At 32.5% G+C, this 10,630-nt stretch overlaps 1 protein-coding gene and 1 long non-coding RNA gene across 2 annotated transcripts; both read left to right on the top strand.

Moving 5' to 3' along the window:
• LOC115960395 lies at positions 1 to 786 on the top strand. The gene is made up of 2 exons (XR_004085176.1): positions 1 to 389; positions 482 to 786. It is a non-coding gene; the product is annotated as an uncharacterized LOC115960395 (long non-coding RNA).
• A 3,591-nt stretch (positions 787 to 4,377) lies between these two features.
• Positions 4,378 to 9,957, top strand: LOC115960804 (12-oxophytodienoate reductase 2-like). Its single transcript, XM_031079794.1, has 5 exons — positions 4,378 to 4,584; positions 7,086 to 7,226; positions 7,338 to 7,468; positions 8,796 to 8,972; positions 9,340 to 9,957. The coding sequence occupies exons 1-5, from the start codon at positions 4,514 to 4,516 to the stop codon at positions 9,930 to 9,932; spliced, it is 1,113 nt and encodes a 370-aa protein (XP_030935654.1). The 5' UTR covers positions 4,378 to 4,513; the 3' UTR covers positions 9,933 to 9,957.
• Positions 9,958 to 10,630: the final 673 nt, after the last annotated feature.

Raw genomic sequence — 10,630 nt, forward strand, 5'->3', positions numbered from 1 at the left:
AAGTCTGGGGCTTCCTTACCTTTTTATTTTTATTTTTGTTTTTTTATAATATATATCTTAGATGAAAGATTAAGGCTTCCTTATGGCTTCCAAGTATCTCAACATTTTGCCTGCTAGTGGAAGGAAACTTTTAAATGGGGTAATACTCGTTAACCCTAAAATTTTAAGACTAAAGCTTCTTGTTACTGGTGTTGTTGTTGAATATGTCATACTGATACTCACTTATTATTAACTTTCTTTGCTACTTAGATTTACGTATCAGCAAATTTGAGCACCATAAATCATTGTTCCCACTATTTGTGGAATGTAGTTGGTCTTTCCACTTTTACTTCCATGTTTGATATTCTCTCGACTTGGTCAAGCTATACCACTAAGAAAATGCTTGAATGGTAACAATTATACTTTTCAATCTATGATTTCAAAGCAACACAATGATTTTTTTTTTTTCTTGCTTTTTAATTACAATTTCATTTGTTTACAGGTGGTTTATTTGGACTATGTGGTTCTACCAAAGGGTATAATTTTGATTCGCTTTTTGGTTGATGGTTTTAGATGCTTGTTGATGATATTGGAGATGTGACAATTACTAATGATGGTGCTACAATACTGAAGATGCTTTGATTTTTTGATAGCTTTTTATGTACAAAGAACCACATTTAAACAACTGCATTTTTTGGAAGTGTTGAAGGATTTGTTTAAATACTTTGGAACTTTGATAATGGTTATAGACAACGTTATGTATTTGATAATATATTTCTATGTTAATATAATGTTAGTTTGGAGACATTTATGGTGTTATTTAATTACATTTGTGGTATTGTTTTAGTGGAACTAAAATTATTACAAGTTATTTGTAATACATATGTGGGTTTAGAATCCATGAGGAAATTTCTCCACAAAAAAAAAAAATAACCCATAGCAGTGAGCAAAAACCGCCATTAAAGGGCAAACATTTTAATATAATTGAAGACCTATAGCGGCATTTTTGGCCCGCCACAATAGTACAATTTTTTTGTAGTGCAAATAACTAATTGCGAGGGTATAAAGGTCCTCACAAATAGTTGTTAACGACGACTGCTTCCCCTCACTAAAAATAAGTCGTTGACTTTTCTCGTCATTTGATAATATATTTGTGAGGGCAGATTTGTTCAGTAACGATGATGGATTGCCCTTGTAAATTATCTATTTGCGAAGGTACAGTCGCAAAATCTATTTTAGCAACAACAACAAATATGACAGCCTTCGAGAGCCATACACTCTCGCTAATAACTTTTTGCGACAATATTTGAATTTTTGCGAGGGCATTTTACCATCGCTAGTACTCTTTTTTTGTAGTGAATTGCCTGCAGTGTTGTGTGATGTTATCCTCCTAAAAACACTCATTATCACCAATTGTCATCAACTATCTACACTTCCCAAAGAGATTGGAAAGCTAGTGAATTTAGAAGTGCTCAGGCTTAGGTCTTGTACTGATTTATCTGAGTTGCCAAAATCTATCACAAGCCTTAAAAAATCTGAATCTATCACAGGCCTTAAAAACTTAAGACTTCTCGACATATTTGATTGCCTAAGCATTGGACACTTGCCAAAAGAGATTGGTGAGTTACGTAAATTAGAGGAGATCCACATGAAAGGGTGCTTGAGCTTGCGTAATGAGTTGCCACCATCAACCACAAATCTTGAGCAATTGAAGCTTGTGATATGTGATGAAGAGAGGGCTAAGTTTTGGGAGCCTATCAAGGAAGTTCTTACCAATCTAGAGGTCAAGGTGGCTGAAAAAGATATCAACTTGACTTGGCTTCTCAAACCATGATTTATGAGAATTGTTTCTTTTTGGAAAATTTTGTAGGCTTTGTCAACTTATTATCATTATCTTCTACTCTTTGTTTCTTTTTTCTTACATTTCGGTCAGATTGAACACATAAAAAAATATGTATCAGTAGAAAATATGATTGTTGTAAATCCTAGAATTATGTAGATTTTTGTGTTTCCTTAATTTTATGATTTTATCTTTTGGGAAGAATTTATTGGTTTCATATCTAAAGTTTGTTTGAAATCAGACAAACATGATAGAAAATCAACAGAAAGTAAAATTGTTTTTAATAATTTAAGGACCATACGAAAACTAATAGTTTATAAGAACAAAAATTCAAATTCCATGCAAACTTTAATAATGAGACGAACTTTGTTACTTTGTGCTGGTCTTTGTTTTAAAATTTTCATTCTTTGACCACCCATTGGTTTTTACTTGGTGAAGAAGAAGAAGAAGAAGCTCTTTTCTATACTACTTCCTTTCTAATCTGAATTTCGACAGCCATTCGTCTAAATTCATATCATATGAAAACAGATGATCCATCCACATCACCGGAGTCCTCTGTACGTAGTCTGTATATACATAATTATGAGGGTTTTTTTTTTTTTTTTGGTCGTTCTCATAAGTCATAATGAGTTGCCTTTCTTGACAAAAATGAAAGAGAGTGTTTATGGACTTACTCAATAAAAATAAATAAAAAAATCTGTTGCCTTTAACAAGAGTAAAAATAAAATGCTTGATTCTCAATTTGTCAATTGGTTCGTCACTTACAAATGGGTCGACTAGTTATGAAAAAGAAAAAAATATTTATGTACCATAAGATGACACTCTCAAGCATGTGAGATCAAATATAAATTTGAGTGTGTCTGTAGAAATTCAAATTGAAAAGGCAAGTGTGGTCTTCTAAAACCACAATTACTCGATCCAATACAGGGAATCCGATAGGAAAAAAAAATGTCAAAACTAAAATAATAATAAATAAATTAACAAACAAGTGAGAATTATATTTAGTAAGCCTAACAATGCTAAAGTGCTCAAAACACTGAGACATAGATCACAAACTTTACTTAAAAAAAATAGTGGACCACCCAATGAAATAGATAAATAAACTAAAGTATTACGGTAGTAAGTTAAAAAATAATGATTCCCACCCATCCACCAACAATCACTAACTGTAAATTTATAGGTTATCATTATGATATTAATTAATTGTGTCTATGCGTATTAGTCATTCGTCAATGTCTTGGAAATATTCTCTCTTTATTTGATCGGTATTGTATAGATTTAGGGATTTTTTTATATAAAAAAATAATTAATAGATCTAAGATTCATTGACCAGATTTGATAAATAATAATTTTTCTCCAAAAAAAAAAAAGATTTGATAAATAATGATTTTTAAAGTGATGTTTTGGTTGATTGGGCTAATTTTTGTTGTTGTATGGGCTAGATGTTTTGTTGTTATTTGAAATAATTATGTTGTTCTTGTCGTCACCATTGTCGTTTTCTTATTATTTAAAGGGGAAAAAATTATATGAAGGGGGCTAAAAATAATTTTCTTTGGCCAAATTCTAAAAAACTCATAAAACATATATACTCTTAACTTTAAAAATAAAAATCTAGAGGGGCCATGGCCTCCTTGGGTGGCACTATCCCTACCTTCCAAATATATATATCCTCAAAAGAGTTGGCAAATTCTAGTTTTCTTTCAAAATTAAAATATATATATATATATATATATATGTGGTTCATATTAAGAAAAATATTTATAATTTTTTTGGCTATAAATATTAATTTACCGCCTTAAGAAGCTATAAAAAAAATTAAAAAAAAATTGAACTCTTTTATGTCTCAAAGATTGCTCTTTTTTTAAGTAGAACAATTGATGACATGACAAATCTAACTATATTTTCATGATTTTTGAGGACATAAATTATGAGTAGTATATTATAAAAATGTTTTTTCTTTAAATAAAAAATAAAACAGTGGTGATCTCATATAAAAATAATTGGACAAAACTTAGGTATAATACCTTAGATGCTGTTCCCTAGATTCTCTTTTTAAGATTCAACCATGTAGCTTTTTAATTAAAAAATACACTTTCATCCTATAAGAAAAAATCCAAATGGCATAATTTTAAAAAGAGAACCTAAACAATAAAACCTAAATATTGTACCTAAGTTTTACTCAAAATAATATACAAAAATCTAAACACAATCTATATTCTCAAAAAAATTATTTTAAAAAATTATGAAATTGATTGTGGACTTAAAGTGGTTCTGTTCATAGAAGCAGAACATATAGTTAAATAAAAGGTGGTATATCACGCATCCAGTATACATGGTATTTTCTAGTTAAATAGGCCAATGGTCCACGTTGGTGGCCAAATTTTCTTGAGGGTTCAACGTATAGTGTAGACCCATTCCCGCCACGTGTTTGCTTCCAAACGTCACCACAGACATCAGGCGCTGTGAAAAAAGTCATGAATACCATTTTAAAAGGAAACATCATTGTCCAAATGGAACCATCCTGCTAGCTTATAGGAGACTTTTTTTTTTTGGGACACAAATCTTTAATGCTTTTTTCATTTCTATAAATACCCATTTGTGTAACAAGTATTTCATTCCCACTTTTGTCTGAAATCAGGAACAGAAGTAAAGTACTAGCATTCAACAGGAAAGAATAGAATAGAATCATTATAAATGGCTGCTGAAGCTCCCACCATTCCTCTTCTTACTCCTTACAAACTTGGCAAGTTCAACCTTTCCCATAGGTATACCAATACACCTTGCAAAATTCTTTCTTTTTTTGTCTTTGTTGTTTAGTATGATCCGAATTGTTAATATGTGTGATGTGTTTTTATTTTTTATTTTTTTGGGTTTTCTTTTTTTTTAAGAATCACGTTATGTTTTTTTTTGGTTTGACTTTGACTTTGTAAAAAAAAAAAAAAGTTGTTTGTGACATATCCCAGTTGGGATAATGAATTGTTTTGTTTACAAAGGTTTCAACTTTCAAGAAATCGTAGTTGATTATTTATATATGTCGTTTTCATTATGTAACACTATTGCCCTTTTAAGCATTTTCTTGTCAGTTCACATTTGTGTTTGTTTTGTGTTCTGACCAAGAAATTACACATTTTTTTTCAAGAATTCTCAATATTAATCTGCTAAAAGTCTGAGACTATGCTAATTTTTCTAATGTTAAGATTGATGGATTTTGTTGGAACTGTATTAGCTGTCTTGCTGAGCTTTACTCAGTTCATGAGTTGTTAGTGATGATTTTGTTTACTTGATCTCAAAGGAAAATCAAGCTGTCATTTGGTTTACCTGAATCTTGTACGGCATCTCTGTTGTGTAAATTGGTTTCAGATTTGCAGATTAAGGTATCTGATCACCTTGGCCGTCAGGATTCTTTGTGTTTTCAGAACCTCTAAGTAATGTATTTGTAGCTTCATCATGAGAGATTGAGAGTGCTTACATTTATTTACAGTTGCTTTGATTATATAAGATATCAATCTATAGTTATAAAACCAGTTCTCAACAATTTTGGTCTGACTTTTTTGGGGCTGGGGAGGGGGGATGAAATCCTTCTATTTATCAGTTTTGTTTTGATACCAATGACTGCACATTCTGTATGATGAAGAGCAATCCAGTTTGGCTGCCTCATCTATATCCTGCCATAGTACCCAAGTCATTCTTCAAATGCTGTATGTTATCATTTGATGATCTTGAACCTACATGTGATTAACAGAACTAATTCACCCCATTCTGTGCATAAAAATTCATCAAATTCATCAAGTTTTTACATGCTTCATTTTGTTTCTTACTTATCTTTTCTAGTATTTTCTCAAAGTAACACGTGGCCATGCATGTATTGCACAAGCCACTGGCCCCTCAGCAGCAAATTTACAGTACTCATGGGATTTTACTCAAGGGTGTTTAAACTAGACAACTGGGAAGTACAAACTTCCTTTTGGATCTGCCAAAATATGATTTTCTACCTTAGAAAAGCAGCGACTGTGATTCTGTTGAAATAAGAAATATCCGAGGTCAACTGCTGCATTCGGTTTGGTCTGCTTGTACAGGGGTTGGACCAGGAGTGGAAGCGACTTCACCAATTTAACTTATTGTACACTAAGTCTAGGCTAGGTTTGGATACTACAAGAGTTGAAATGTCATAAGCAGTCACTTTTGAAGTCCATACTACACTAATATATACTTGCCTTCTTTCCAAAATGCTCGCATTAGAATTGTTAAGTTTTATGTTCGAAAACAGTCCTAAACAAAGTGCCATTCTTTTTTTTTAAAAAAAAAAAAAAAAAAAAAAAAAAAAAAAAAAAACTTAGTGCTCTTTGCTGCGGCTTTGTAGGTGTTGGAAAAGGTGAGCTTATGATATAAACATAGGTTGAAAAGAGAGGTACACGAATTAAGAACAACGTAGGCCCTGAACTTGAAACTAAGGGGCAGTTTGGATCCCACGTTTCTGCATTGCGTTTTCTGCGTGCACTGTTCACGAGTCCCACAAATTATATTTTTCATCAACTTTTTCATTAAAAATGGGTCCCACAATACTATTCACACATTTAAAAATTATTTTGCTACAGTGTTTTCAGTTTTCAGTTTCAACAAAATAAGTTCTATCCAAACAGACCCTAAGTATTTTCAAATTTCAAGTGCATGGCAAATTAGCTATGAATGATATAGAAATTATCATAATTGAAGGGCATATAGGATCTTTGAGGTTCTCCTACCCCACTCCAGTACAGCATTTTGTGAAATCTATCTTTAATACTTGACAATATGGTTGTACTTTAACGATGAACAAACTCTAAAGGAAAAAAAGAAATTATAGATCAAGTCAAACATTCTGTCTCTTTCTCTATCACTTTCTCATTTAGGTTTTTATTTGTCTACTCAAAAGGAAAAGCATTATATTATAGGCAGAGTTTTTCTGATTTTGTGTTTTTCTTCAGCTTCTCAAACCTTATTTAAAAGTTTATATTTTAGCAATCCACAGGTGAAGTTGTGAAGCTGTCCTTATCTCCACCATAATCATTCAAAAATGAATTGTTTGATTTGGTTTCATTTGTTACTTGCCTTATTTTATTTTATTTTTTAGTATCTAGTATAACATATAGAAAGGGGCTTAATCATATTATTCTTCCCGACTTTGCTACAGGAAATATATATTTCATTCTTATAGGGTACTGCTTTCTTCAATTAGAAAGATTTCTTACTTGATTTACTCAAGTTATCATTTAATTTGTATTTTCAGGGTTGTTTTGGCACCATTGATGAGACAGAGATCTTATGGCAATGTTCCTCAGCCACATGCTATCTTATATTATTCTCAGAGAACCTCCAAAGGTGGTCTACTGATAGCTGAAGCCACTGGAGTTTCTAACACTGCTCAAGGGTAATCAATTTCTTACCATGTTTCACACTAAGAGACAATCTCCATTTTGAGGGTTCCCTTTCTTGCCTTGAAAATTTTTATGACTTCTTAGGTTTCTTTGCTATTGTAAAGGTATGCAGACACACCTGGAATATGGACAAAAGAGCAAGTTGAAGCCTGGAAACCCATTGTAGATGCTGTTCATGCCAAAGGTGGAGTTTTCTTTTGTCAAATTTGGCATACGGGGAGGGTTTCAAATCAAGGTTTGTCTTTGACTGAGACCACCTTTATATCTTCTCTTCTAATATTGCTTGTTGACAATTAAACTTTTGTAATGGATGGAGAGAGTTGAATGTTTTGCAATATGATAAATTACAAAGACTATATGGTAAATGATTCATGAATTGAGTAGATTTGGGTTTTCTATACCACATTGTGCTATTTAACTATTGATTGATGTTGATCCTGAAGGAAGTATTGCATGTGAACCTATTTGGTAGAGAATCAAATTGGATTGAAGTTTTTATTGACTGCTGAAATAACCATCCGTTGGTGCCGTAGAATGTTATTCCCTGCATAATAAGTTTCACATTTGAAATAGAAACATACTTTTTGAGGAAGAGCATTAATTGGATGGACTCTCATTATGGAGAAAGTAAAATTAGCAAAAGTGATGATCATTGTTGGATTGAGGGAGTAAAGGAAATTTATGCAACAATATAATTATTTTGTTGCATTTTCTTCTCTACTATAAATGGTTTTTTTTTTTTATTACAAGGGGGCTTTTATGATGATCATTGCCTCAGTGGAAGGGGCATCTTCTATTATAAGTCTGATATGTTAATGTAAATTTGTTTTTAGGATACGAATAAGGTTACACCTTTAACAAAATCAAATCACTGTGGTTGGTTGGACAAAATGCTAATGTTGTTGCCATTTCAGCTAAAAAGGATGTTTTATATCACCATTGAATAGAATATTATTTGGTCATTTCAATAGAAAAGGCTAGAGTGGTGGTTGCATGCCACTTTTTCAAAAGCATGGTTCTTTCAGTTGGCTGGTCTTTGAAAATCTTCGTAGTTTTGTTTTAGATTTGCAGACACCACTTGCTCTAAATCAGTTGTCAAAATCATTATTGAGTCCTATATCTATGGCAGTCATAGACAACCAACCACCACTTTTTGGCGTGTTAGACAGCCCTAAGATCAGGAGCTTTCCTTTTTTAAAAATGTAATAAGATCTTGAAATTTCCTTTTTTGGAGTGGAATATTTATGGAGCCCCATCCTTACTGTACAATCATGTGAAACACATAATGGAGCTATTATGCCTTCATGATCGAAAAGAAGTATTAATTTTGTCTCTCTTTTTTTTTGTGGTTTTCAAATCAATGAAGGTCTTGTCAATTACCTCTTTAGATAATTTTTTTTTTAAAATAAAAATTAAATCTTTATGAAGAAACATCTTTTTCAAAGTAATTTAACGAATCATAACTCTCATTTTTCTAATTCTTTAAGTGGTGATTGATAATTTCTTATCAAACTCATTTGAATTAATTGGATATTTATTTTTCTTTATATTGTTGTTTACAGGTTTTCAGCCAAGTGGTCAAGCCCCACTTTCTTCCTCTGACAGGCCTTTGACCCCTCAAATTCAAGCTAATGGATTTAACGTTGCAGACTTCACTCCTCCAAGGCGGCTGAGGATAGAGGAAATTCCTCAAATTGTCAATGATTTTAGACTTGCTGCAAGGAATGCTATTGAAGCTGGTAATTCTTTTCATGTGTTTATATAAGATAAATGATATTTGATTGGTCAAACATACAAGGGAATGAAGAAATGTACTTTGTACTTGATGAAAGAAAACTGAAAGAACAACAAGGCTCATGGTTACCTTTATTTGTCAAGGAGCGTTCCATGCCTGATCTCAAGCTTCTTTTTTTAGAACCTTACTTGATTGGTTCTCTGTGCAGAGAAACCACCCTTTTTCTTCTATTTTGGATTTACTTGATTTTTGTAATGTTCGTTTTTGATTTGTTCACCCCTGTGTACTTGGGTGTCTCTCTCTTTTTGATATCAATGAATCTTTATTACTTATCAAAAAAAAAAAAATGTCATTATTTGTCTTATACACAGGCTTTGATGGAGTAGAGATCCATGGGGCTCATGGTTACCTAATTGACCAGTTTATGAAGGATCAAGTGAATGATCGAACGGATCAATATGGTGGATCCCTCGAAAATCGTTGTCGGTTTGCTCTAGAAATAGTTGAAGCTGTTTCTAATGAGATAGGAGCAGATAGGGTTGGAATAAGGCTATCTCCTTTTGCAGACTACATGGAATCCGGAGACTCAAATCCAGAAGCTTTGGGCCTTTACATGGCTGAATCCTTAAACAAATATAAGATTCTTTATTGCCACATGGTTGAGCCAAGAATGAAGACACTTGGAGAAAAGAGTGAAAGTCCCCATAGTCTTGTGCCAATGAGAAAGGCTTTTAAGGGTAGCTTTTTAGTTGTTGGGGGTTATGACAGGGAAGATGGGAACAGAGCTATTGCTGAAAACCGTACAGATCTTGTTGTTTATGGTCGTCTATTTTTAGCCAATCCTGATTTGCCTAAGAGATTTAAGCTCAATGCTCCTCTCAACAAGTACAACAGAGACACATTCTACATCTCTGACCCTATCCTTGGATACACTGATTATCCATTCCTTGAAGACATTGCTTAGGTTTTCAAGTAGAAGAGTGAAAATATATTGTCCAAAAACATTGCCCTATGTAATTTCTTTCTTGTTTTTCGTGTTTTCATTGTACTGTACAAGTGCAACAAAAAAATTTGATAGATCTAAATAATTTTGAAGTGGTTATTCTCTTCTAGTGATAATATTGTTGGTGCTGATCTGCTTCTGAGCTAGACTAATCATGATTTTGAAGCATAATTTGGCTATTACAAGCAATGATTCTTTTCTTAAATTGGCAACTATGCACATAGGATTTTGCCTTCAGCTTTAGCTACAATGGACTCAATCTCCTTTACTTTTTGGCGTACATAAGGTCTGCATTGAACCATTATAAGTGGCTACTCAATTACTTGTGATATTATCCATATTTAGGGCAAGTAGGCTTATTTTCTCACTTCCGTTCATAATAAAGTGACTAAATTTCAATCTAGCTGTCAACCTTATATTTCTAAGCTTAAGACCAATTTTGTACAAAATATTTGACATTAAGCACAAACACAAGTGGAGTTTACAAATGGAATTATACACATACACATGATTTGCAAACAGCATTTCATCAGTTTCTTGGCAACCAAGAGGAGTCTAAGAAAAGTTATTTATGTTTCACAATTGGCATTATAAGGTTAGCTCCAATGTTTATAGTTCAAAAGCAAAAAAAGTCAGGAGGATTATCTCTGGATTGAAGA

The sequence above is a fragment of the Quercus lobata genome, chromosome 9 (genome assembly GCF_001633185.2).
Source record: "Quercus lobata isolate SW786 chromosome 9, ValleyOak3.0 Primary Assembly, whole genome shotgun sequence".
In the NCBI taxonomy this organism is placed as follows: domain Eukaryota; kingdom Viridiplantae; phylum Streptophyta; class Magnoliopsida; order Fagales; family Fagaceae; genus Quercus; species Quercus lobata.

Excerpts from the sequence above, each read along its gene's own strand:
- LOC115960804 (XM_031079794.1), top strand. The coding sequence starts at position 4,514 with ATGGCTGCTGAAGCTCCCACCATTCCTCTTCTTACTCCTTACAAACTT. Across the intron at positions 7,227-7,337 it reads GTTTCTAACACTGCTCAAGG|GTATGCAGACACACCTGGAA; the intron begins GTAATCAATTTC and ends GCTATTGTAAAG. Across the intron at positions 7,469-8,795 it reads GGGGAGGGTTTCAAATCAAG|GTTTTCAGCCAAGTGGTCAA; the intron begins GTTTGTCTTTGA and ends TGTTGTTTACAG.